Source organism: Ptiloglossa arizonensis, chromosome 8, assembly GCF_051014685.1.
Source record: "Ptiloglossa arizonensis isolate GNS036 chromosome 8, iyPtiAriz1_principal, whole genome shotgun sequence".
Taxonomy (NCBI): Eukaryota; Metazoa; Arthropoda; class Insecta; order Hymenoptera; family Colletidae; genus Ptiloglossa; species Ptiloglossa arizonensis.
The window spans coordinates 1,586,692-1,613,119 of record NC_135055.1 but is presented as its reverse complement, the minus strand read 5'-3'; the positions used below and the strand labels follow the sequence as shown (position 1 = coordinate 1,613,119).

The 26,428-nt window shown below is 35.6% G+C and overlaps 3 protein-coding genes and 3 long non-coding RNA genes across 12 annotated transcripts in view; all 6 read right to left on the bottom strand.

The window, feature by feature from the left end:
• Positions 1-4,478: 4,478 nt before the first annotated feature.
• On the bottom strand, positions 4,479-6,561 carry LOC143150053 (uncharacterized). Of its 2 annotated transcripts, none has more exons than XR_012992927.1 (3): positions 6,488-6,561; positions 6,284-6,343; positions 4,479-6,201 (listed from the first exon to the last, which is right to left on the bottom strand). It is a non-coding gene; the product is annotated as an uncharacterized LOC143150053 (long non-coding RNA). The 2 variants fall into 2 exon arrangements; XR_012992928.1 differs by lacking the exon at positions 6,488-6,561 and having other exon boundaries at positions 4,479-5,886; positions 5,961-6,201; positions 6,284-6,409.
• LOC143150052 (dnaJ homolog subfamily C member 9) lies at positions 6,554-16,864 on the bottom strand. The gene is made up of 4 exons (XM_076318052.1): positions 16,698-16,864; positions 16,245-16,559; positions 15,991-16,157; positions 6,554-7,039 (listed from the first exon to the last, which is right to left on the bottom strand). The coding sequence occupies exons 1-4, from the start codon at positions 16,789-16,791 to the stop codon at positions 6,791-6,793; spliced, it is 825 nt and encodes a 274-aa protein (XP_076174167.1). The 5' UTR covers positions 16,792-16,864; the 3' UTR covers positions 6,554-6,790.
• On the bottom strand, positions 7,544-10,090 carry LOC143150054 (uncharacterized). Its single transcript, XR_012992929.1, has 2 exons — positions 9,269-10,090; positions 7,544-8,143 (listed from the first exon to the last, which is right to left on the bottom strand). It is a non-coding gene; the product is annotated as an uncharacterized LOC143150054 (long non-coding RNA).
• Positions 10,260-13,172, bottom strand: LOC143150055 (uncharacterized). Of its 2 annotated transcripts, none has more exons than XR_012992930.1 (2): positions 11,415-13,172; positions 10,260-10,702 (listed from the first exon to the last, which is right to left on the bottom strand). It is a non-coding gene; the product is annotated as an uncharacterized LOC143150055 (long non-coding RNA). The 2 variants fall into 2 exon arrangements; XR_012992931.1 differs by having other exon boundaries at positions 10,261-10,702; positions 11,183-13,162.
• Positions 13,198-15,320, bottom strand: LOC143150051 (uncharacterized). The gene has a single exon (XM_076318051.1). The coding sequence runs from the start codon at positions 15,111-15,113 to the stop codon at positions 13,455-13,457; it is 1,659 nt and encodes a 552-aa protein (XP_076174166.1). The 5' UTR covers positions 15,114-15,320; the 3' UTR covers positions 13,198-13,454.
• Positions 16,865-18,448: 1,584 nt separating the features above from the next.
• Positions 18,449-26,428, bottom strand: part of Qless (decaprenyl diphosphate synthase subunit 1 qless) — a 62,702-nt gene continuing 54,722 nt past the window's right edge. For 2 of the 5 annotated variants that reach the window (XM_076318267.1, XM_076318266.1), the window contains 4 exons: positions 22,695-22,784; positions 21,449-21,580; positions 21,191-21,385; positions 18,810-20,707 (listed from right to left, as the gene is read on the bottom strand). In XM_076318267.1, coding sequence (XP_076174382.1) covers positions 20,486-20,707; positions 21,191-21,385; positions 21,449-21,580; positions 22,695-22,784 — 639 coding nt within the window. In that variant the 3' untranslated portion in view covers positions 18,810-20,485. Of the gene's footprint in view, positions 20,708-21,143; positions 21,386-21,448; positions 21,581-22,694; positions 22,785-26,428 lie in introns of all 5 variants that reach the window. The other 3 variants (XM_076318263.1, XM_076318264.1, XM_076318265.1) reach the window with 3 other exon arrangements.

Below are 26,428 nucleotides of genomic sequence, written 5' to 3'. Positions count from 1 at the left end.
GGATCAAGGCTCGAAGTACGGTAGTGCGTCGTCAGCGGTCAGAGAAATGGATATACTTGGGTGGTGAATCGGTGTTGAATTTCTGAGCGCCGTTTAATTGGACGTTATCCTTTTGCGTAACCAAGTGCGTGTACGTCGTTGCCGATACCGGTGCACACTGAGCGATTATCGTGTTATAACTGCGCGCATTCGGACGCCCGTGCTGACTTACGATGGTAATAATCATAATGAGACACTTTATTGCCATCATATACCATCCGACGACGACGACAACGACGACAAGCCATTGTCATTGGCGCTGTTCGTTGGCGTTGCGAGCAACCGAGCGAAAGATAAGAAGATTATCGGTCAAAAAGTCCCGGTTGCTTGCTCCGTTATCGTTTCCCATTAATTACCCGGCTGTACACACGGTTGTACGAATTACGTTCACTTTCCGCGACAATTTTTCCCGTCCCATTGCATCCAATTTAATTAATTACCATCTTCCGTGAAAAAGGAGGACACCGAAGAGGTGTGACACTAGTTTCCAACGTGCGGAGACAAGTCAGCTTTAATCATTCGCGATGATCCAAAACCTCGTGGGCTTAACATCATCCTCTTCTCGTGTGTTCGTTGGGCTTGAAATCACTTGTCCCTAGCTTCGTGAAGATTCACCCTAAGGGCCGATTCACAAAGCATCCGGGAGGAGATCCTGCCAAGTTCCACGATGAGATCCTGCACGACGATTCGCCTAATTCGACCACGCTTGTTGAAAGAACACACCCGCCTCCAGGAACAGAGGCAATCTGCCCTTATTTTCCAGTAGGAATTGTCCCACGTAGAATCCTAACGGTCACCCTACGTGTCACGATGTCACGTTCCAAAAAAGTTTCATCCACTTGGCCATCGTTCGAGTTTCCAAGTCGCATGCGGTGTCAACGGAATCGTGTCTGTTTATCAGAATCGCCACCTATCGATTTTTCTTGAGGAGATTCGGGTTACACTGACCCGATGCATTGTTGTGGCTTTATCGATGAAGAACAATGCAACGGTCGATGCCACGAGCGTAAGCGAAAAAAGGTTTGCGACGCGAACGAAAACGTAGTGTACCTTATCGTTTGTTGCTGTTGATATATACGTATCGAATATACATAAAAGCGTTCGGCAGCGGTTGGATATAACACGACGCGGTGTCCAATTTCCTTTCTGCCAGCGTTTTCACAGCTAGGTGACACGAGGGTCCTGCGCAAAATCCTATTACCCTGGGGGAAGTAGGTAGATAAGGATTCGAACCCGAAAGCGTGGTCCAGATCCACGAGGATCTCCCCAAGTGTGTTCCCTGATCTCGCCGAGTGTTTCCCAATCTTTCCGTGGGTCCTCGCACTAACAGGACACGAACGCTCGCCGGTTACCAATTGTCCTCGCGAATTCATAAATGCGAGGACTGTCGGCAGCACCTGAACTAGAAGTCTCCGCGGTCTTGTCGCGCGTTGGTAGATGAGAACGGTGCCTTAAGGCTCGCAACCTCTCCTTGAGACGAGATCTCTCTCCTCTCTCTCTCTTTGGTTTCCCACGAGAACCACCGCCGCCGCCGCCGCCTTCTGGAATGTCGCTCTCCCCTTCTCCTTCTGTTCTGCTCCTTCACCATCTCCTCCTCCACCTTCTCCGATACGACCCGCCACCTCCTCTTACGTTGCCACGGCGTTTCTCCTCGGGCTCTCCCCGGTGTCCTCTCTCCCTCTAACGCATCGCTGCAACCCCGGGCTCCCGAGCATCCGTCCTTCTCCTCCCACTTTCTGTCGTCTCTCCCTCGCTCTCCCTCTCGATTCCCTCCCGAGATTTAACGGGGTGCATCGTGGTACACGCTATATCTGCCGATGCGACTCGTGATTAGGAGTGCATATGGGAAAAGGAGGACCTGCGAAGTTAAGGCCCGGGGTTTAAAATATTGGCGCGTTGATCCTGGGCTAAGCATTGTTGCTATCCCTGCGCCTCCTTTTGGCCAGATCTTTCGGTGCCACGGTCTGGGAATTGCCGGGCACGCACTTCTCGTTGCGATCCTCGTTTACATTCGTTGTTGCACTCGATCTGTCGTTCGATACACGGGTTGCCAACACGCTGGGTCGTGAGATATGTGGTAAACGATCGTTGGGACGATCGTCTCGCTCGAAAGGAAATTATGAAAATTCTGGTTACCGAGGAGGACTAGTTTTTCTTCTTTTTTTCAAGGTGTCGAAGATGGTATTTCTCGTAACGAGACGGAACATTTTTGAAAGTACTGTCTCCTTTTCCGAATTTCACGTTTTATCAAATATTTCGTCTGTGTGTAAATGTAAGAATAGCAATATATTTTGTAATTTCGTGTCGTGGTTAAAAGGTTGAGAACCTCTGATTCAATGCATTCACTGGCATTATTTGGTCGGTGTACACGGAGAACCATCTTGTTCTTACAAGGGGAGTTCGCTATTTACGGACTTGCGAAATATAGGTGAGGATGTCACCTGTAAACAAATCTCACAGAGTCGACTAACGTCTAGATATTTTTATAAGAAATAGAATACACTGCGTGCAGCCATCATATACGGAATTTAAAAGTATGACATTTATCCAAGCAGTTATATAAAATGATAATTTTATATACAATTGCGTACAGTATATATCATTATATCAAACTGGACTCAGCAACATAGGCGTTTTATATCGATTAAAAATTATTTATATCCCTTTTTCAATTCGTTGCAAATTATTTTTATTTCCATTTGTGTACTTTTTGACGATACTGTTATCCTTACACCAAATCTCTTAAAATTCATATTATTTTGTTATTTTTTGCCACACCTGTATACAATGGTGCAATATGCGTCCTAGAGTTAACTTTTAGGATATATTTTCAAACGTTTTTTGAAATTTACCTTCGTACCTTCTCGTTTACTTATTTCCCTTTCGGTATATTTTTACAATCCCTCGAAATGTGTAGTTCCGGATCGCAAATTGAGTCCTTTGCTCCGCGTGTAAAATAAACTCCAGCAGAAGAGTCAGTTAAAGTGACGCAAAAAAAAACGTTATAATTGTACCGATAGCCTCTAATGCGCGACTTCACTAAATGTCAGGGCCGATGTTAGATTTCATTTATCCCTCCATTCCTCTCCGCGACGCCAGATTTATTGATCCATAAACAAGAAACTACGCGCGAATCACAGGAGAGTTAAACGTTGAGTGAGACACGCACAATGGTTTACGACCATGAATTCTTTATAGCTCGCTGATTACATCACTTTACATGACAAAAACTTCTTAGCCGATCCTGACATAATTTTGTCACTGTTCTCTCATTGACGAACATCGGTACCTGTTTTGCTACCGTACATTTATTGCATACGGTGGTTATTTGTGTGGTTAAAATATCTTTCAACAAATTCGAAGCCAAGGGGTACACAACCACCGTACTCACAGATTGCAAGCAACAATGACAATACGTTACATCAGAACTCTTAGATTCGAATGTTCTCCTACCTGAAAAAATTTCATATTCTTTTAATTTGTTCCTAAAGAGCAACGTAATACCCTTGCGCGAATTATTTGAATTTCAAAGATTTTTTTTTAATAGAATTTCTATGTTTCGATTTTGTAATTGTTGGGTCTGAACGTTTGCTAATAACATAAAGAACGAAGACGGTGCTACAAAAATTAAGCACTTTGAAACAATTTCACACAATCGGCTACCACAATGTAACCACTTGACCTGTCTTTACGCTTTCATCCGGAACGTCCAATTCTACATGGTGTCGAAACTGTTAAATCCGTCTTTGATTAACTTCCCGCGAATTAGTACCATGAACAATGTTTTATTTTCTGCTCCGTTGACCATTCCCTGCAAGATGTTTTGCGCATGCCGCGAACATTCCTGATTCGCTTTGCAATTTCATTGAGATCGAATCGCCACAATGATCAGTTGTAGGAATCTAGACGGACAAAATTAAAAACAGAATATTTTTAAATAGTTCTCCTACAGTTTAATTTTTTTTTTTTTTCTTGAAATTCACGATGATTGTAGCATTTGAGAAATGTAAATATTACAACGAATGGAATATTAACGATTGCGTAATTTTTTAGGAGATTGATATAAAATTACGAAAAATATATCAGATGTACCATCCGAAGTAAAATTACTTATTTATTTACTTTGCATTCGAGGTAATTTGAATGTCATGTTATAGCTTGTTGATATCAAGTTAATACCTGCTACATATATGACAGGAAAGAAAATCTACAGGTTTGTCCCTAAAAAAAAATGAAAGATGTGCTTTAAGCTACTTATATATTACTCTGTGCTTTTAATTATTTTTCTTAGTATTATACATTGGCATAATAATTAAATATAAATAAATGTTTCATAATAAATTTAAAAAAATTTCAAGACAGATTTATCTTGGTAAATGCAAGTGATTTTATTCCAGTTATTTACTTTGTAACGTTTTCATTTCTTACTTCTTCTTCTTTTATTTTTCATTTTTAAACTAATTTTACTTCAGTTAATTAACTTAATATTTTCATTTTTTTGTTTTTACATCAATTTTACTCTAGTTCGTTACTTTACAATGTTTTAATTTCTTACTTTTAATCGAGTTAGTTATTTTATCATTTTATTTTTTACTTTTATTCCAGTGTTAGTCCAATTACTTAACAATCTCGATTTCGTCCAGGTAATCGAATTAAATTTTCCACAGTACGACGCCAATGAACACAATCGGCTGTCCAGCGAATTGCTCGGCTTTTGTAAGTACAACATTGGGGTTGGATCTAATTGCTATTTAGCCGACCGTTGAAAAATATTGTTCCAAGCCGTGCTGCGAATGCCCCATTGTGTTCCAACTCCTTCTCGAACCTGGGCCCGGCCTCCTATTACACGTCTTGTTAATAATGATGGTAGTTTACACTTTGCTACCCATGTTTGCACCGCGCGACCGTAATAAGATGGTCGCTCACGCGTGATTGCGCGACACTGTGCGTCGATCACGTGTACAACGGGTGACGCGTTCAAAATTCGCGTCGAAACAACTTGCTCGAGGATCAATTGCAATTATGGATCACCTTCTCGCACGACAATTTAAATAAATATTCGACCGTTGATCAATTTTTTTCCACTCTAAAATAATACAGATTTCAATACTTTGTGAATAATCTCTGAGAAAGCATAAAACAGAATGAAAGAAAATATGCAGATACATTCGTGCTTTTTCGGAGGTTATTCACATTAATGTTCCGTAACGTGTTTCAATTGTCACTATGAACATTTCTACAGGCTTTTATAAATTTCGAAAATTTATTACCGTTTTGTTTCATCTTGCAATTTTCAGTGTCTGTTTATACGATTCCTGTATGTGAAAATGCTAAGTAATATACTTTGCAATAAATTAATATTATGCATGTCAATCGCCTTTTAGTAGTTTAATTAAAGAGCCCTTGGTATTTACCTTACTTCCTTTCAAGATAATTTCCTGTAAATTTCCATACATTTTGAAAACCTATTTCTCTTTCTACTATTTACAGATTGTTTCGAAGTTACTTTCATCGCCTCGTGGTTATCTATCGATATGTCGTGCATATCGTTGCAACGGATACGTAATGGTGGGTGTTGATTTTTCGATGTTAATAACACTGGTTAAAATTTCGAACCTCTTCGAGAATTTGGTATTGCGTTACGAAAAATAACGATGTACCGTTTACCTAAAACTGTGTCACCCGATGTGTGGTGTGTTGTTCTTCAAGTCAGCCCAGACGTAACACGAGACTGACCGTACGAGGTGGCCACTTATGGTGCCCGATTTACACCATGTCTACCAACACCGATTGAAAACGCCAACACCATCTTTGCTGCCATCACTAATCTGACTTATCAAGTTTGAGCTTGAAAGGAGCGAAAGAATATAGACTAGCGCCCTCTTGTATCCATTATTTGTTCTTTCGATTTTCGTGCTTACCTTTTCCTAGCTGTTTTTCGATTCTATGGTAAGTGATCAAATGACTAATGATGGGACTAACTCTGTGACACACGAACAGTGTTAAGACACTGTTGAAAGCGTAACCGTTATTCCAATAGCAATTGTTTATATCACAATCGGTAACCTTGTACCTTTTAATATCTATTAGTAAATTAGTTAATAATAGTAATAATGGCTGTTTGACTCTTTCTTTTCTTGTATCTTGACGCAACTTCGTTATCTGCAAATCGACGATTACGCGTGAAAATTTAATTTACAAACAATTTTAAACAGACAAATGAAAATTACTGAAAATATTTTACCATGTGCACATGGTACTGCAGGAATCGTTGTTTTGATTTAGTAGGTAAGGCAGAGACACCCTGAAAATGTTATCATTAAATGGTTAGAAACATTTTGTATATCGATTGTTGGAATAAAAACAGTTGTCTCGAAATAAAATTGTTCGAACATTAAGAAATAGAAATTTTCTTCGGCTTTATAAATTTGTGTAATATATTACTAACCTTCGATACGATTTACTTCTCCTCATTCGTTCGATGAAGAGAGTATCACGCAATGAAACTCACGTACCAAATAAACCTGTATATTCGAGAATTATATTTGAACGTGATGTAACTACGTAAATACAAAGAATTTAACTATTGATTTACGTAACGATGAATTTACAAATCTTAAATATGGCCATTTTCTCATAAAAATAAGTATACAGTACGATGATACGCGTTTCATGATAATTAATAATTAAGTTACAAAAATTGTGAGAACATTCTGATGTGGAGGGAGAGTCCTGTATAAATTGCACTATTCTACGCCTTCTTTTTTGTTTTTTTCGTGGTTTTCGCAGCTCTTGGGGGCATGGATTTCTTCTTCGTTGCCTTCTCTGCCTTCTTCGCGTATTTGTTGATCAAAGAATCGAAGAACTTATCCGACTGACTCGCTCGAGCCTCGTTGCGACTCTGAATCGCCAGTGCAAGATTGTTGGCAGCTGCGTTTTCCTCGTTTTCGATTTTTCTCATTTTTTCCAGACGTTCAGCCTCTTGTGCTTCTTTCGCCCACTGCAAAGAAGAAGAAAATATCGTTTATTTAACTATTAGACGTTAAACTGATACTTTGTATCAACCTTTGCAGCAACAAACTGTTTTGTTTGAAATACATAAATATGGAGAATGACATTGTTTCGTATCTATCAATTTTGTGACGCTATTTCCTGTTCTACCATCGGAATATTTATTCACATTTTTAACGATTATTTTCATGCTATAACAATTGAAATAAATTCATTTAAAAGAACTTTAAAACTAAGAGTACACGCATATGCTAACAGCCCCGGAGATGTTAACATCCGTAAAGAAGAAACGAAGTAAAATTATTGGGCAATTATTTGAAACCATTTTATTCGTTTGACGAATGATTGATATATCAATTGAGTACCGTGACATTCATTCAGGAATAACGTCTAAATTTTAATTTTTAGAAATTCTGAATGTAAAAATAGGAAAACATTGGTTTAACAACAAGAGTGAGAAATTCTTGCAGTATTATTTGTTAACAGTGGATTCCCTACGGTTTGTTCAACGAAACTTAGTCTGAACACGATCTCAATTCAACTCGATTTAATTACACGTTATAGGAAACATTTTTGAAAAACTTTCAACTAAAAATACTCTAAATTAACGCCGTGCGCGAGCTTATTTTTAACAAATAAACTTCGCCAATTCATTGGCAATCGACTCATGAATATGCAATGAGAAATATAAAGATTTCAATTTACATTATTGGATGAAATTCAATCTTGCGAAGCCAGTTTTTATCGTGGTAAAAATATGGCCTTTTAACGACAAGTTATAGGGACCATAAACGTTTATGATCCCTAGATTTATTCTACGATGAGTCATACGTAAAATAACCAGCTGTACTTTTTAACAGTTTATATACCCTTCTTGCGAAGCGTTTAACTTCATTTATTTATTTTACAAGTTTTATTAAAGCTCTAATTAATCACGTACAAAAAATACACAATGTCTGCTCCCTTTGGTCACTTAGATCATAATTTTTTTTTTAAAGAACGTCTCGTGTACTCTTTTCTTATGAATCGAAGATGATCGCCTCAAAATATATCCTTCGAGCAGTAGTGTGAACGATAATTGTAACAAATTGTTCTATAAAAAAAAGAAACAAACGTTACATCTATGGCTCCCGCTATTGAAAGTGCATTATAAAGTGCAACAACTTCTGCAGACTGTTTTCCATCCGAGTTGTTAGTACTACACACACTTGACCTACATGAAGGAGGAATTCGATCATTAGCCGTAGTAGATAACATGAAGAGATCAATAAATCTGAAGTTGAGGGGGCTGCAGCTCACGTACACTCTTATTAATGTAATTAATTACTATCATTTCGTGACACGCGTAACTCTATTTTCGTCGATAGCCATGCGCCAATCCTCCAGATTATCAGACGCTACTAACTCGCTGCAGATCGTTTAAGAGAAGTTAATTTTAACGAGGGGGTCGTGGATTCCATAGACGTTCGACACCACCGTATATTCGCTCGATGCTTTCTCAACGTATTGTTTAAAGAAACAAAGGCAACGTGCCAGCAGTATGATTTTACAATCTAAAATGAAATACGATAGAGGCTCGGTTTCATGATTCAGCGGATTCTATTTCAATGCCCGTGAAAATCGTTCGACACACGACCTACGGAGATCTCTACACATTTGAGATTAGCAAAAGTTTATTCGAGTAATTTACAAAAAAAAAAAAAAAAAAAAAAAAAATATGGATGAATTTAAAAACAAAAAGGACCATGATATCTAGACCCTAGGACTTCTTGGGGTCTCAGGTGACCCCAGACATTTCTAGAAGTTATTTATAGCTTATTTTGCTTTTGAAAATTATTGTTTCGTTTAATTACAAACATCTCGCCGATACGTGACTTACGTTACGTTAAAAATTAAGAGACCGAGGATTATTGATATCAAAATGTATTATCTAACAGAAATGCAGTAAGTCTTCCGAAATGACGCGAGACGAAAACAAATATCGAGTTGATGTACTGACGTGTACACGAAAATTCGGTTTCCAAGTTATTTTAATATATCGCGGCGCGAAGATGAACGCCACGGTTGCGAATAAAATGTTTATATTTAAATTTACCGGTCAATATCGGTTAGAAATTTAATTTACATTCTACGGAATTACTCGTCCCTGAGGAGGTTAAAATTATACAAGAAAAATATACTCCTAGAATGATTATGTTCCATATTCCTAGTGACCTACTCCATAATTCGGCGCTGAGGAAATTCCGTTATTTATAATTTCTGGCAAGTACGTCTAAGAGGTATCCTAATGTTAGGTTGTTGCACAACGCTTCGCGAAATCCTGAATGCACCCGGTTATTAGAATCACGATTCCGACCGAGACACGATGACAGAAAGCCAACCAGCTTTTTCGATGTCGAGGGATCGATACCTTTCGCTTGACCGTGTTCTCGTTTGTCCTTTGTGATTTATCAACTTTCGAACCTGGATGGCACCTGCCCTCAAGAACGGCCAGCCCGACGCGAAATTTATTCTCGTTGTGTTGACATCATTATTATTTTGAAACAAACATGCAAAGCAATATTCCTCGTTAAATAGATACGTGGTATTTTGCGGTGAGGGATACTCGCCCATTTCGTCGGGCAAGCGTGAGTTAACGCGGTCTAGCCTTTGATCTATAAATATGATGCATAACGATGAGTCTTAAAGGAAACATTGATATTTTCCAAATCTCGATTGCAATTCGAAAATATAATACAAACAATAAATTATGCGATCGTTCACCTATTTGTATTACCTATAATGATTAATTTTGAAGGATAACATTGGTATTTTCAAAATCTCGATTGCAATTAAAAAATGTAAAATAGACGGTCAATTATATGGTCGTTTATCTATTTGTATGATCTACACGATTCAAATGTCAAGCACCAGTGAAACTATTATTAACCCTTCAACATGGAAGCGTTCAAATACCCTAACTATACAGGGGATTCTTAAGGCAAGGGAATGATGGTAAGAATCGTTTGTTGGAGAACATTTAACATGTCACATCTGAAAATTGTTTCTTTAACGTATAATGCAGAAGAGTTTGATTCATTTTCCAAAGATAGAAGGAATATTTAGAACCTGTATCGTGTGAACTCCGTACCAGAATTGGACAGAGGTTGATTATTTTATAGTTATTTTTGTAATCAATCAATGAAAGTAATAGTAATGATAAACGACTGTTGTCATTCATTTATTAGTGACATATAAATTTTAATTTTAGAGATTGTAAATTCTAAGTACAAAAGCATTAATTACTAATATCATTTCATTGCCAAAATAAACTAAACTATGTCTCAAATACATGAAGCATGTGTATACAAATTGATGCACAAATAAAGAAAATAATTAGCTTTACGTTGAGAAATTACTTCTTATGAAAGATTAAATACTTGCATAAAAATGGAGACACAGTTATGTCAAAGAGACTTGACGATTCTAACAGAATTAATTCGATAGAAGAGGTGTGCAGCACATTAATAGTAGAAAAAAAAAACTGAAAAATCATTTATTATTCAGTTTCTTTCTTGTGACACTCCAACCTGGGTGACTGAATGTATGTTTTCCATCGGTTTCAAAATTCAACGTTTCAGTATTTGTCCAAGGCACTTTCCAAGAAAGCAAACTAAAAATAAATAAATATGTGACAACAATTACATATGCATAAGAAAAGATAGCGTTAAACTTTAAATTATATGTAGTAAATAAAAGAAACGAATTTTAAGATAAAAATATTTTGAACTTAGTTTACTTTTTAACCTACAATAAATTGTTGTTCAGATGAGATATACTAGATAATACTTATTAGTAGTAATCGGATATTAAGAAATTCTAATTGAATTACACCTTATATTATCGAATACATTTTAATATAATACTATTACACGTAATTTAAATTTTACTAATTCGTACTTTGCTCAAATGCAAAATTATCGATATATTTTCTATAAAGGAGAAATAAACATCTATTCTTGTTATATCGCCATTCATATTCGAATATACGCATACTATAACCTCATATATCTACGATGTGCAAATACGTTTCGACCCCAACTTATTTTACTTATTTTACTTATTTGACAATGTTGCAAGTCGTTCTCCGTACCCTTGCAACTATTCGACCCTCGGTACGTCTAATTCCGTTATATTTATCATTCGTTTCAGATTCCATCTCGTCCCCCTTATAATGTTACGTGCATTGTCTTCTATAAGGCGGGCTATTTACGAATCAGAGCCGTGCCAAAATATCTACGCTCAACTGGTATGCACACACGTGTGCCCGTGTGTAACATACTCGCGCGACGACGGAGCGATGCGCTTCCGCAACCTTGAATTACTTCGTCTTTCGGTGGCCAGACCGAGCGACACATCTGGCGGCGAGCCTGACGCTCCGGAAATCATCCGAATCACGAAATAATTGAAACAGTCCATTGGGTTCGAGGCGGTCGTTGCGCAACGAATTCTCTCCATACCGTGTCATCGCCGTGGAATTTCGCGCAAATTAACCCGCGCGGTACTCCATTATACGCGTTAAGGACACGCGCGACGAGATCCGCGGATAAGCGACGTTACGTCTTTCGTTCACAATGAAACCCTTTCAATCGATGCACTTCGTGACTCCGCCGCAGAGTCGCTCGAATTCTTGTCCGTTATTTATCGTTGGCACGAGCGCCGCCGATCGACCGGAGCAGTGAAACAGTGCACCTGTTGCGAGTGGAAGTGCAGGGAGCCTCGCGAACTTGACATCAGACGGCGACAGCTTCGTTGCGCGTGTAACAAGAGCATCCGTCGTCCAGCGATGCCGACAAACCATAATATCACAGAAACCAGTGTATCTGGATCAGATGCGCTGGTCAAGGTCGTTACATAACACCCAGCATTAGATTGGACGACATTAGTAATTATTTCATTATCACACCGGATACATCGTGGCCCTCATTGCTTGTTACTTTCAATTGATATTCAGCATCGCATGGTCACAGAAATCCTATTCGGTGTTTCTCGCTTTCGCAAACAATGTTGCAGAAACACAGGCGGCATTCTTATCGCCGATCATGAATTTACGAACGGACTGCTGATGCAGTTACCGATTTGAACATCGAACCGACGTGGGTCACAACCAAGACGCGCACGTTTTGAACAGAACGAAGCTTAGATCTTATTAGCCATCGATTTTGTTAAAAACGACTTTAAACATTTGTGTCTACTTAACCTCGCCGAGTAATTCACTGATTTTTTACCGCTACGATAAGGTGCGAGGAACTTGGACTACCAACTGGGAAGCTGGGGTTCGAACCCTATACAACGGGAATTTGATTTCTTTTCTTTTAAATAATTTTATAATTTTCAATTTGTAGTACTTAAATATGATAGAAATTGGATTTGGAAGTTGATAATACTATTTCTATACGATTGTTTACAGTATAGTCATTTATTTCTATTTCTGTACGATTACTATTTATATACGATTATTATTCACGATATGTATAACGAGCAGTTATATTTATAGAACTCTTACAGATTTACATGTACAATAAGTTATTCACATCGGCGGTACATCTGTCGTTAACCTTGGACCGATTTTCCAAATTTACTTCGGCATATGTAACACACTCATTATACACACTTTAGTTTAAAATGTAGTTCAAGAACGATTTGACTATCCGTAGAAAAAGGGAAAGCGTCTTTTATTCCGTATTGTAAGAAATTGCACAGATATCGTATTAATCGAATTTGAAATATATAGTAGTGAGTTCGTTAAAAAAATTTGAATTCTTCCATCATCCCTTACATTGTCAAATTTTATTTCCCATTTACTTACTAATCCTCCCTTCTGCAGGATTCGAAGCCGAGTCCAGATACTTCGTGATGTCGATACCGAGTAAGTACGTCAGGAGTAAAAACTATCGTGACGAATCGAAACGAGTCGCATATTACTCAAGTTAAGTAGACATAAATATTGAAAAACATTTTTCATAATAATGATCGACTATCGATAGCTAATATCCCAATACTTATTTATCCCGAGCAAAGTGTATATTTTCAGTCAACTCTCTAGACAGCGCTCGTCCAGATCGGCACCCCTCCCGCATCCCATTAATTACGTATACGTACGCTATGAATACTGCAGGCTCTGTGGTATACGAAGAACCAATCATCTACTCAGTGGTTGGAGATTGGTTCACGATCAAAGAGAAAACGGTGAAACCAGCTGCACTTCAATCACCCACTTCCGATCCCTGCCGCGATTAATCGTTTCAATAGGCGTCAGTCTATATTCCATTAGCTCCGCGATTCGTATTACAACGCTAGACGTAAATGCCCGCACAGGTTCGCGTTAACGAGATACCGTTAACGTTGATTTAATAAACTTTTAGCTAAAATCCCTCCACAAAGACGTCCCCCATGAAAACAAGGAGAAGCGAGACGATGAGTACAGCAAACGATCGCTCCATCAACGAGGATTGATTATGTGAGCAATTGGGTAACGGTTTCTCGGTGGTTGTTAAAATTGGTGTGGCAACCGTGATAGCTACTCCCTGGTCCGGTGGATAGCTCGGAGGCGAGTGAACGGTAACGGGGTGCTCGTAATATGGCACCCCGTAACCACCTGGCAAACCTGGTTGAATCAGTGCCGGCGATGTTGGCGGCAAAGTTTGAACAACGTGAGTTGGAACCGTTGGTGGGACCGTTGGCGGGACTCTGTACTCCGGGGGTCTATTGTTGACGACAGGTGGGAGTTCCCAAGCCACGGTGTTCTCTGTCCAGGTGATCTCGTGAGTACCGGTGGTCTGATCAACAACGGATTCCACAAAAGTTGGCATTTCGTGTCGATCACCCGGGCCAGATGCCAAAGAGGACGGGCTAGTGGCTTCGCTCGAGTGATACGGTTGTTCGTAACGACTGTCCTCGTTCTCATGGTGTGTATAAAGCGGCGATTCGGGCCTGGCGCTGATAGATTCTGGGAATCTTAGCCAAGTTCTCAAGGACGTTTCGTCCAAGTTGTCGAACTGTCTCGTGACGTACGACGAATCCGTTGTCGTGTAAACAGGTGGAATAACCGTCGAAGTGGCCGAATCTGGTGTAACGTACATTGGGCGATAGACGACTTCCTCGGTTGTATAGAACCGTGGTGGTGTATAATACGACGTTGATTCCATAGGGGAATGTGAAGTCGATGATGCGAGATGTAGTCTTTCACGATAAGTAGGCAACGGTGTTGTCAGTACCTGTGCTGTTAGTACTGGTGTCGTTGGTATAGGTGTTGTTGGTACCGGTGTCGTTGGTACCGGTGTCGTTGGTGTTATTGGTATCGGTGTTGTTGGTACCGAAGTGATTTCATCCTCGTACTCGATCTCGTACTCGTATGGCAGTTCTACCGTGATCAAATCGGTGGGAATTTTGTCCCATTCTGGGTCTCTTTCGAAACTCACCCCGCGGAACTCGAGAAAGGCGCTAACAGCGTTGGGACACTTGAACTCTGAGTTCTCGCTGAGTAGCATTCTTTTCAGATCCTTCAATTGCAACATAGCCTCGAGATCCAAACATTCCAGCCGGTTACCGGAAAGCCTTAATTCCACGAGGCTGGGTAAATTTTTAAACACACCGTTCTCGATGATACGTATGTTGTTATAATTCAGATCCAGATACGTTAAATAATTCAAACCTCTGAACCACGATTCCTCGATGGCGGTCAAGTAGTTGTTGTCTAGGCGCAACTGTTGGAGATTTTCAAGATGTCGAAAAGCATCCGGTTCTATGTCTACTATTCCACAGTGGGAGCAACCGAGGACCCAGAGATCCGGGCCGAACCTTGAGAATGTGGTTCTGGTTATCCGAGGAATTGGCATATTTTCGATACGAATCATTCCGGTCGATTCTGGGAGATAGTTCAAATCGGATGGATCACCGCCTATGCAATAGTATTCGATCATGTCGTCGTTGTCCACATGTCTACACTCGCCTCGCACTCCACCGACACTGACACACAGAAGAGTCAACAGTAACAGCCCAGCAGTAGCACCCATTTTAATCATTAGATCGTTCAATTATTTGTAAAATCGTCGCAACGATTGTGCAATTTATTAATTACGATACGGCCGTAACAGAGGACCCGTATCATTATTGCGCGTACATTTTCAATGGCTCAATGGTCATTATGGTAGGGATTTTAGCTAAAAATTACCGTGCATCTAGAAGTGGGTTAGACCCGGTCTAATTGTTCTGTGGACTGAATCCGCTCTTGCGTTCCCTCTTTACTTATTTACTAGTATTCCCCCTCCTCTATTCCTCGTACTACTAGTCCGCCTCCTACTACTACTTCCAATCATGAAGCAGTACTATCTATTGATAAAAATAGAGAAGCTTGAAAATAGCACGCTGCTCACTTGTTCGCGAGATCTGTGAGGTGATGTGTAACAGAAACAAGGGGAAGGAAGAAATCACGCTCAAATTTATGAGTGCATCATCGCTTACGCGCGTCCGATACATTTCCCGTTCAATATTGCAATGTTATAAGGAAACGAAATGCGTGCTAAGAATGTGCAAATGTCAAATTGTTAAATATACATCTAAAAATATATAAGGAATCATAATTTTATCGAACTTCACAGTACTGACTAGAAACTGTTACATTCGTACGCTTCTCCATGTTCTGTTACATTTGTTAATTTTATTCTACATCATTAAAGATTTTTTTATGTCCATTATACTTTATTGTTTTTATATATAGTTTCCTCTAAAATTTATATAATAATTATCAAATCTAAAATTTTTTAATAAAAAACAGTTTCACAAACACAATGTAAACAAATTCAGAATATCGAAAAGTAGTATTTAAGGGTAGAGTTATAAACCTTATGAATATAAATATTTTTCAAATATTTTTATTATTTCCTTTTGATTGTCACTTACCTTACGCTTTCTACGTTGTTTCTTTTTATCACTTTCCTGTGTAAAGGCAGTATATTCTGGTACTTCACCCTTCTCTATGAGATTTTGAATAATACTATGTAATCTTGGTTCATCATCACAGCTCGTAAATGGAACAGTTTCTAAGATATAATCCATATCTCCTTTGCCTATAAAAACCATTTAAAACCATATGTTTGCCTTATTCGATGAATAAATATTACGAACAATTGCAAAAAAGAAATAAATTTACTTACTGTCCATATAAGCACGTTTTAAATCTTTGATTTCTATTTCAGACCCTTTGTAAACCTTTTCATAATTATTAATATCTTCAACTGTTATTTTCTTAAACAGAGTTTTCCAATAATCAGCCCAATTTCGCATCATAACTTCTTCACTTTCTTCGTCATATTGACCAGACTGATCATAAATTTTCCTTTTCTCATTGTCACTGAGAATTGAATGAATTCGTCCAAGAACTTTAAACTTTTCTGTTGCTTCTACCTTAATGTCTTCTTCAACACGATCCGGATGAACAAGTAGAGATAGTTGATGATATGCTTTTTTTACTAATAAAACATAAATAGAACTATTATTTAATATTCACTGTAGAGTTTGTAAGTAATAAATATTTTTATTCGATGTAACATATGAAAATTATAGACAATAAAAGACCGAATTCTTAAGTACAGGTTATGTACACTTACCTTGTTTGTCATTTGCAGTTCTTGGAATATTTAAAACTTCATAAAAATCACGTGCTCCAAAGTACTGTTCACAAAGATCTAATAAACTTGCCATAATTTCAATCTTTTAACTAAATACCGATAAGTTTTGTTGGTGAGAAGCCGGAATGACAGAACGAGATGTTGTATGTTTTGGCGCTTATTTTTATTTAGGTTCCAATGAACCTGAAATGAACAGAGAGCGACATCTACAAGTGCTCTCAAGCGTAGAGAAATATCTACATTATCAATGTTCAATAAATTATAAAATGTATATTGTTGAAAGAATTATTGCTTTTAAAATCTTAACCATAAATCGAAGGACCAATTTAATTAAATAAACACAACTATACACTATTTGCTTTAAGCAATTACTATCTTCGTTTTAAACAACCTTTACTATCATTCTATATTCTTGTTAATATCGAGGTATAATGAACATATTTTCATGTTCATGTTCAATGAACAATAAACTTATTACTTTTTACTCTACTCGCATAATATCCTTGTCACTCTCTTTTTTTTTTAACGATCATTACTCTATATTCCGATTAACATCGGTTCAAATTAAATAAAAATTCAGGAAGAAAACTTTGGCATGATTACTATAATTTTCGAAACAGGTGATGCAAGCACTAAAAGAAAATTACAGCTCTTTTCCAGTTAATAGTCTAATTAAAGTAAATGAAAATTTTGCGAAAGTGTTTCTTAAATATTCAAACAAAGCTACATTTTGCTTCAAATGTTAAAAAATGTCCTTCACATTAATAATTTTTTTTTATTTAGATGATGCATGAATAAAAATTAAATGCTTCGTATTTATTATACGTTTTATATAACACACAGAAATTTTCCGATCGATAATCGACTCGAATTGTTATTGGCAATGACTTTTCTGTTAAAAAAAAAAAAGAAATTAAATCTTGATTTTAACTCTTTTACACAAAACGAAAATGTAAATTTTTTAAATATTCTTGTAAAATATGTCTTTGAAATTAATTTATCTGTCTAAGAGAAAGACTATGTTCTTACAAGAGAAATGAAATTTGATGTGGAAATTGTAAGTCTCATATATACTATGCAAATTAAAATAATTAAAGAAATGTCATACTAATGTGTAGAACATAATAAATATTATTTTCCATATTTTAAGATTTTTAGTAACTATTTTTCTACTTCAAAACTGAATTAAAATATATTTAAATAGGCTAATTATTAATTTGTAATACGTAAATAACATGCATACTGTGACATTAAAGTTTGAAAAATACATAAACATCAAACTTTTGTAATACAAATAGCTTTTCTTTCTTTCTCCATTTTACTTTCATTTTCTTTATACGATCTTAAATTATGAAGCAAAGAAAGATTAAACTTTTCTCTCTTAAAGTACAAGATACTGTTAAGTAGAATCTAGTAATAGACGAATTTTGGACGAATTATTAGTTAGGTGTTAGGGTAGTTAGTTTAATTTTTATGATTTAAATACAAATCTGTAATTCTGTTGTACTTTGTTAGTTAGTAACATTTTCTTTTGCCATTAAACAAATATGTAGCTATAATTATGGGTTAGATTTTCAATAACATTTATTTCTAAAAAATCTTCAAATAGTATATTGTTTGTTCTGTAGGAAAATATTAAAAAGTAAAAACTTGTAATAAGTATTTCTGAATGTAATATCTCATAATAAGTTTAAAAGAAGTAAGTCGGTTTTTGAATTTTAATATAACGTTTATATTAAAAAGGAATTATATAACATGAATTTAGTGATCCCAACACAACAAATAAGATACTAAACCTTATGGTTTACAATTTAATAATAATGAAGCTAATCAATCTAAGTTAGAGATATTTGATTTTGATATTACAATTCTGTAATTCTTCTCTTTTATCAACATTGGAAGTTATGCATATAGGATGTACTTATAAAGAATCGCATATTTACAATCGCATGTTTACATATAAAGAATATTCCATTGTTCTAATTAATGCCAGTGCATTTATACATGACAACGCGTTTATAGGACAATTGTCAAATCTATTTAAATTTACGAATAATTGTTAAATTAATTTGTTACTTCAGAAACCAAAGTTATAAATAAATTATGTATATGAGCTGTTTTTCAGTTACAGTTTGCAACAATTCAATTCTTGATAAAATATACATAGATCAAATGAATAGTGTAATTCTGTTGTACTTATAAATAATAGTTTATAATAGTTTGAACATGTGCAGGAGATCGAGAGCTTCATTTATCTTTTTTTTTCTGAACCAATTGAATATTCTTACCCTAACATAAATATACATTTGATCGTAATTACATGTTTGCATTTTTTTTATTAATAATCTTACAGCGGTGATTTGTGTTACCTTACAGAGTAATTATATACATTAATTCATGTTATAAATATAAGTTATTATACATTTATATCTATATGTTCAGTTATGTAGCAAATAATATTTTGAGCAGATTTTCTATTCAACATGAATATAATAGATTATGGAAGATGGTATTCCACTTTATTAGACACCTTTCAAATAAAAATAATATGAATAATTTGATGAAAATATCAAAATGTTATTATCCAATTGTATATAACACTCCAATTTTTGATAATTTTTATTAAATTCGACAAACCAAAATTAATTTTCACAACGTAAGTGGAAGAATCAAGACCATAAAGTCTTCTTTGGTAGGTATTCTTCGCACATTTTAAACAAAATATTAAATTATGCTGTCAATTAGTACTGGTACCCTTGCGATTGTTGTTCTTGAGAATGTTAAATGTGTCAGAAATACTCATAGATTTAACAAGTAGTTATGTATAATTAATAACAATAGTAATTAATTGTAATATGCACGTTTTAAACGAAAAGCACATATTTATTTTAATCTTGAACTATGTAATTTTTAGGATTAGAATTAATCAAGTTATGTAGTTGTAATATCGTTATACCAGAAACTTTATTTATTTATTGAATTATGATTCATTATAAAAATTGTTAAGAGAACAATCAGGAAGAGTTACCAATTCTAATATAATATAACTACTCTACACGTTATTTTATTTACACTTACAATTGACAGTATCGATAAAAATCAGGTAATATGTGTGCTATGGAGCGAAGTAAACATTACCGCTCGTTTTTTTTACATTTTTTATATGGTGCTTCTCTCTCTTGCAAGGTAAAGTTAGACATTTGGTCAGCGATTGTTCGCTTATATAATTTATTCATTAAAACTCGAATTCAGATTGCCAACATGGAAGTATATTCAAAAAGTATCGAAGTCATTAAGTTCGAATATTTCATAACAACATTCTTCACACTTCAATGCTGTCTTAAAGACAATGATCATCATAAAACGATGCGATTCTCTTTGCGTTACCATATTTATAAAAATTATTTCGATGCCGATCTCTCGTTTCTATCGAATAAACTCTTTTCCAACCTGTAGTGATAAACATCTAAAACTTCTATATTACAAACATTTAATTTAAAACAGAACCTCAAGTACTTTCGATGATAATAATCAAACACAATTTACTACGAGTTTTGAATGCATGCAAAGTGTTTAAAAAAAAAATACCTTGATCTCTCTGAATGTTCGTCCTACTTTTTAACTAGTATAATCTGTTGTAACGGAGGTACATTACATTTCGTTTAATGAAATTTTTATTGGCATTAGTTACAACCACTGCCAATAGTAATTCTTCACGACTACATCATTCGTGTTTCTTTCATACATGGAAATAATATCTCACGTCGTTATTTCATGCGATTCAGTACTAAATCGCAGACTACTTGCAGACCTTTTTGGTATGGGCTTTCGGCTAACGATTGCGCGAGTTTAACAGCTTCTACGCAATGTTTTCGAGCTAAAAATCTCGTCTGATCAAGACCTTGTGATTTGTGTACAAGTTCGAAAGCTTTTTCAACGTCCCCTGGTTCTTGAAACCGGCGCATGATCATTGCATTTAATTCTGGATACTGCAATAAACGAAGAAACACAATTATAATCAAATTTAGTAAGTGAATAGTATTCCTGTTTATTCTTTTAAGGCATTGTTGGGCGATGAAATTAATACAATATTTACTCATTTTGTGATTCCAAAATGATACTTGTTGGTATTAATATTTACCTCTAAGAATGATAGCAAAGAAGGTATTGATTGTATCAGTAATGTGATTGAATATTTCAAATGTTTTATGAATATATATACGTATGTAATTACAATAACAATTGACGTTTAATTATGCAGATCTAGCATTATATTTATTTATATCATATTCGTTTTCTTAACAGTAAGATTTTATGTGTGATTGTCATATTGATGATACAGTATATTTTTGTATTTCCTTTGTCATTTTACTCTTAATGTGTTATTGAATATATTCTTTCTGGCATATCTAAATATTTACTAACATTTCATTTGCATTTCCTATGTCCTATGCCAGTTACTGTATCCTTACCCGCTCACACGCGAAAAGAACTGGAGCAGTTGCAAGACCAAGTTTAAGATCAGCTGCAGTAGGTTTGCCCATTGCGGCCAAAGATGACACGAAATCCAAAAGATCATCAACTAATTGAAACGCCAAGCCAATATTTTTACCATATTGGAAAGATAATTCTACCAGTTGATCGTCAGCACCTCCTAACATGGCCACCTACGGAAAATTTATCAATACAAGTTTAAATAAGATAAAAAATGAAGATTATCGTCTACTTACAGATTTCAACGAATTGGCGATCAAACTGGCTGTCTTGCGATACGTTTTCGTGAGGTAGTGCGTGAATCTCTCATTCTCCGTTTCTTTAGAGCCGAGCTGCATAAATTCACCCTGCACCAGGTCCGTCACGACCTGGAAAGCACCTGGACTGGTCAATACTTATCATCAGGATTATATCAGGATCCTAGAGCGCGTGGATAGTTTTGCGCGCGCGTGGAATTAATAATAATAATGGGAAAAAAAAACGCAGACATTCATGTAACGTATAGATATAATAGGAAATAATACATTAATAAAGACAAAGCTTCTATTTATATTATCACTGGAGTAAAAATGAAAATTCCTTTACTGATATTTACTCCAATGATATTCAGAAATTTAATAGTGGAAATCATGTATTGCTAAAAGAAACAGGATGATTCACCTTACTTGTAAACTGCTTGTTTGAATTCTAATTTATTCGATATGATAAGTAACTTTTGTTTCAACTAAATGTTGCATTTATATTTCATGTTTCCCTCCTTTCTCATTAATTTTTGCAAAGAAAATTGAAATTTTTTCCCTCACTGGATACAAGCTTTGGAATCAATTTATTATGGAAAGTTGTATTAAAGGTGACACACGAGCTCTTGGAACCAAGAAGCATCTGCATTTTAATTGTGTCATGAATTATATTCCAACCTGTATATCGACTTTTCACTGAACAGGTTTTTTACGCATATACAGGGTGCATACTTTAAATCTGACCACCATTTTCAATCTATCGAAGAAAAATTTTCGATAAAAGTTAGTCAGTTTTTGATCAGTTACAAATTTGAATATTAAAAATAGCAAAAAATATTTATGGCACCATATTTCAACGACTTTGAGGTGATCTTCAATTAAAAAATATAGCTTCGATCAACAGAAATGTTAACATGGAAAATTATTTTACTTCAATCAAATTACATATTTAAAAATAAGACTAGGACTTTCAAACTAATAAGTTTAGTGAACATTTCTAAGAAATGGTTCTTAACTTAAAAGGATAGATCCTGAATAGTCATCTTAAGTAAAATACACTTCGACACTTTTGTATGGACTCTTTTTAGAATATAGAAACTATATTGAAAGAAAAATTTCAATTACAATATTCACAATTACAAAAAAGAGAAAGACAGCATTTTTCTTTGCAATAGTTATTAAGTAATTTAAAGCAGTCAAGTTAGGTGACAATCCTGTTCGGTAATAAACTCGTGAACTTTACCTGACTGAGGGTAAGGGTGACGTTGTCGTTTCGAAGCTGAGCAATCATAATCGACGCGACTGCCAGAATATAATCTCCCGCCATCGTGTTCTGAAAACAGGAAATACGAGTGTTTGAGAACATTGGAAATATCGATAAATAATTGTTCAACGGAGGTCGGTAATTTTATCGATAATGAAATTGTAGTGCTCGTTCGAAGTCATTGACGAGGAAAGGTAAAATGACTACGTACAGTTAAGATACACGTTACCTTTCACCGTGCATCTTTCGAAATAGAACCGATGAACTTAAAGCAAGCAAATAGTCGTTCTTTCATCCTTTTTTTTTTTTTTCTAAATAGGAGGTACTAGACATTCTTGTGTACGAGATGGTGTTTACACGTTAATTAACCGATTACGATAACAATCTTCGGGCTGTTTGATTTTATTCCAAACTGTCGATATTTTCTCGACAGAGAAGAGAATACTATGATATAAAAAAAAAGCAAAACAGTATACATTTCATGCGAATTTTTTAAAACTTGAAACGTTTGTATTACTTTTCAGAGCAGTTATATCGCGTTATATAGTAGTCATTCCCACTCTCTAGTGACCAAATGGGGACTATCGGTTTACTTGAAACCGAGGTAGGTAGCGATTTTGATCTCCAGTCGAGTCTCAGCATTAGCATAATATTGTACGTACTAATACAATATTACAATTATATTCGGTAACATAAATTATACCTGCTCAAATGTCTTTATTGATCGATTATAGGAAAATTCGTTTATAGAAAATTCTATTCGATCTCCCTATTATTTCTGATAATCGTTGTTCAACTGCATATCCATATGAAAACATTGTCATTGGATTGACAAAATCTTCTCCATGAAAATGAGTCCAAACACGATCACACTCAGCCTATTTCGAAATACACAATATTCGAGTCACATTTTCAAAAAAGTTAATTACATACAATTAAAAATAATTTAAAGAAGGTTGTGTTTGAACTCATTTTCATTGGGAGAATCTCATCAATTCATTGGTAATACTCTCAGCGAATGACAGTGAGAATACAATGACCTGTCACTCGAATCCGAAGATAAACATTGTTATTTAAAAGCAGCTTATTTACTTAACGTATTGATTCAAATGAAAGAACACAAAAATTGAACACACTTTTTCTAATTCATTATGCGAATTTTATAGTAATTTAGTCCGATTGGCAATGCAAAGCAGTATTGTTAGAAAGTTACTGCACATGCAAATAGGGGTTAGACTGATGGGAACGAGTTAAGTAACCGCGACTATATTGCAAAGGAGAATAGATCGTCAAAGGCTTCACGACTATCAGCCATTCAGTTTCGACGCATGTGCTTGCGGTTTTCTGGCGTTAGAACGGCAATTTGATGCATTTCATGAGCACATTGCACGCAAGGTGTAACACGCTGAAACCACAATTTCTTAATGGCTTTTTAACGTCGTCGTGCTACCGTCTCTGACGATGATTTCCAAGTGTCACTGAATCTCATATCCCAAATACGTTAAACAGTTCCTTTAATACGTAATCAACATCGACTGCACCAGGCTCATGGTCTCCATTTTTATTTCTATATTCGATAGGCAATTTATTTTACACTTTGTCGTTGTCTTTTATTCATATATACATGACATAAACAAATAAAATGTAAAAATTCTTCGAGAGATAAATTAAAAATTTTGTTCAACCATGATTTAATATAGATCGTTGTAGCATTCGTCTAATAATATATTGTAACCTTAAATATTAATTTATTGATTTCTTTCTATTTATTGATATGTTGCTCGTGTAAGGTAAGAGAGATACAAGATGAAAAATAATTTGCATTACTGTAGGTTTTTCAGGAGAAATGTAAAATTTGAAAAATATGCTTTATTAATTGTTTAATTAGTTTAACTTGAACGGTGAAGTTGATGTTTGGTGATAATTTCAGTGTGTTTTATCATTCGATGATGTTCAAAGTTCGAGAATTTCCTCGTGTAAAAATGACACGCGTCGAATATTTTATACAGTGACATTATAGTTTCGAATCTATTTTAGGAGAGATGTTCCCACACCATCCAGTTCCGGCATAACTAATGAACTCTCGTCTCGCTTTTTCGTGAATTGTGAAACTTTAAGGTAAAAGGATGAAATTCAAACACCGAAGAATTGGCTATTTCGATTCATGTTATGAAGCCGGAAACCAGTAAAAAGCAAGTCAAGTATACAACAACTGTGCTCTACCGAATATTGATGACTGACAGTTACATTGCTCTACTATATTACGATTAGCGATCGTAACAAGTATCTTTGTAACTGTCATAATTGTTGCGATAATAGAATTTCACAAACATTGTGATCTGATTGAATTAAACACACCAAACACTGTGCGATCGAAATCGGTAACCGTCCGTTGGAAAGTACTAATGATCTAATATATCATTTCATCAACTATCCATTGCACGTTATGATTGTTAATTTAAGTTGGTTTATCAGATGAATTTCACACATTGAAATTAACAAAATTCCCTTGTGTTACATTAACTTTCATCGAAAGCTACTACATTTTCTTACTTTCTGATTTATAAAAATTAAACTTTGATCACTAAATTAAAATATTAAAAGTGATTCCGAGAAATTTGTTTAATATCTTTCCTTCAAATCGTATTAATTTAATCCGTTTTCTATATGGATTAATATAATAGCATATAAATGATTAATTTTATATGGAATGAATAATCTTCAGAATATTGGTCGTCTTGTTCGAGTAGGTGAAATGCAAATTATCCCAAGCACCATTGCTCCAAGTCCATTCACTACAAGGTGTAAATCTTAAGGTAAATACATTTACGAAACGTTTTGCCCAAACGGAGTACTCCATTGCTCTACATGGAGGAGAGGGGAAGACTTTTAAAATATTTCCTATAGAAAAATATAGATAACCCAGATAAAACCAAAAGTAGGTATTTTAACATCGAGAAATTAATTATGAATATTTATTTTCAATTATAAGGATTAGGTATTAGACTACTTAAAACAATTGGCAAAATAAGCCTAGGTACACGTATGTACCAGTGTCTTTTATAAGTTTCTATTATATATGTATATTTATATATATCGCGTATCTCGTTCAATAAACGCCCCCATTTTGAAATTCAACTTCGAGAAAATACACGAACGTAACTTATTTTTCAACTAACGAAGTCAAACGTCCAAAAATTTTGATTGAAAAAGTTTCCTCTTTTCCATTTAAAAACAATGGGCACCGTTAAAAGAAAAAACGTCAAACTTTTCATCGCTCGAAATGAAGTTAACCGTAAATAATTTCGATACCTTTCGTTACACCATTTTTCATCGCGGAAAATGGAAGAAACTTCGCAGGTGAAATTCGTCGTTCAAGGCTGGCCGCGGTAAAAATTCACTTGTTTCGTTTATTGCTTAAGAACACGCTTGGAAGCGTCGTTTCGTTGTCTCGCGCGACAACTGGCTGCTCATCATTTCGAGTTTCACATCCGGTATCGTCGACCGTCTCGTTTTCACGCGCGTTAAGTGCAACGACGCGCTACTGTGATTTCCTTTCGAAAACGTCGTTTTCGTAGCCACGATACTTTATTGAAATTGGCGGCGACGTTACGAAAGATCCAGGTTTCGCAAAACGCGTGTGAATCAGCGCGGCAAGCAAACAGGGTGCAGCTCCGATCGGCGAAAAGCATGATTACGCACGAGCAGAGCAT

Bases quoted from the DNA above. Each gene is read 5' to 3' on its own strand.
- LOC143150052 (XM_076318052.1), bottom strand. From the start codon at position 16,791: ATGGCAAGTTTATTAGATCTTTGTGAACAGTACTTTGGAGCACGTGAT. The intron at 16,560-16,697 runs GTAAGTGTACAT...ATGTTTTATTAG, and splicing joins AACTGCAAATGACAAACAAG to TAAAAAAAGCATATCATCAA. The intron at 16,158-16,244 runs GTAAGTAAATTT...TGGTTTTTATAG, and splicing joins AAAACGTGCTTATATGGACA to GCAAAGGAGATATGGATTAT.
- LOC143150051 (XM_076318051.1), bottom strand. From the start codon at position 15,113: ATGATTAAAATGGGTGCTACTGCTGGGCTGTTACTGTTGACTCTTCTG.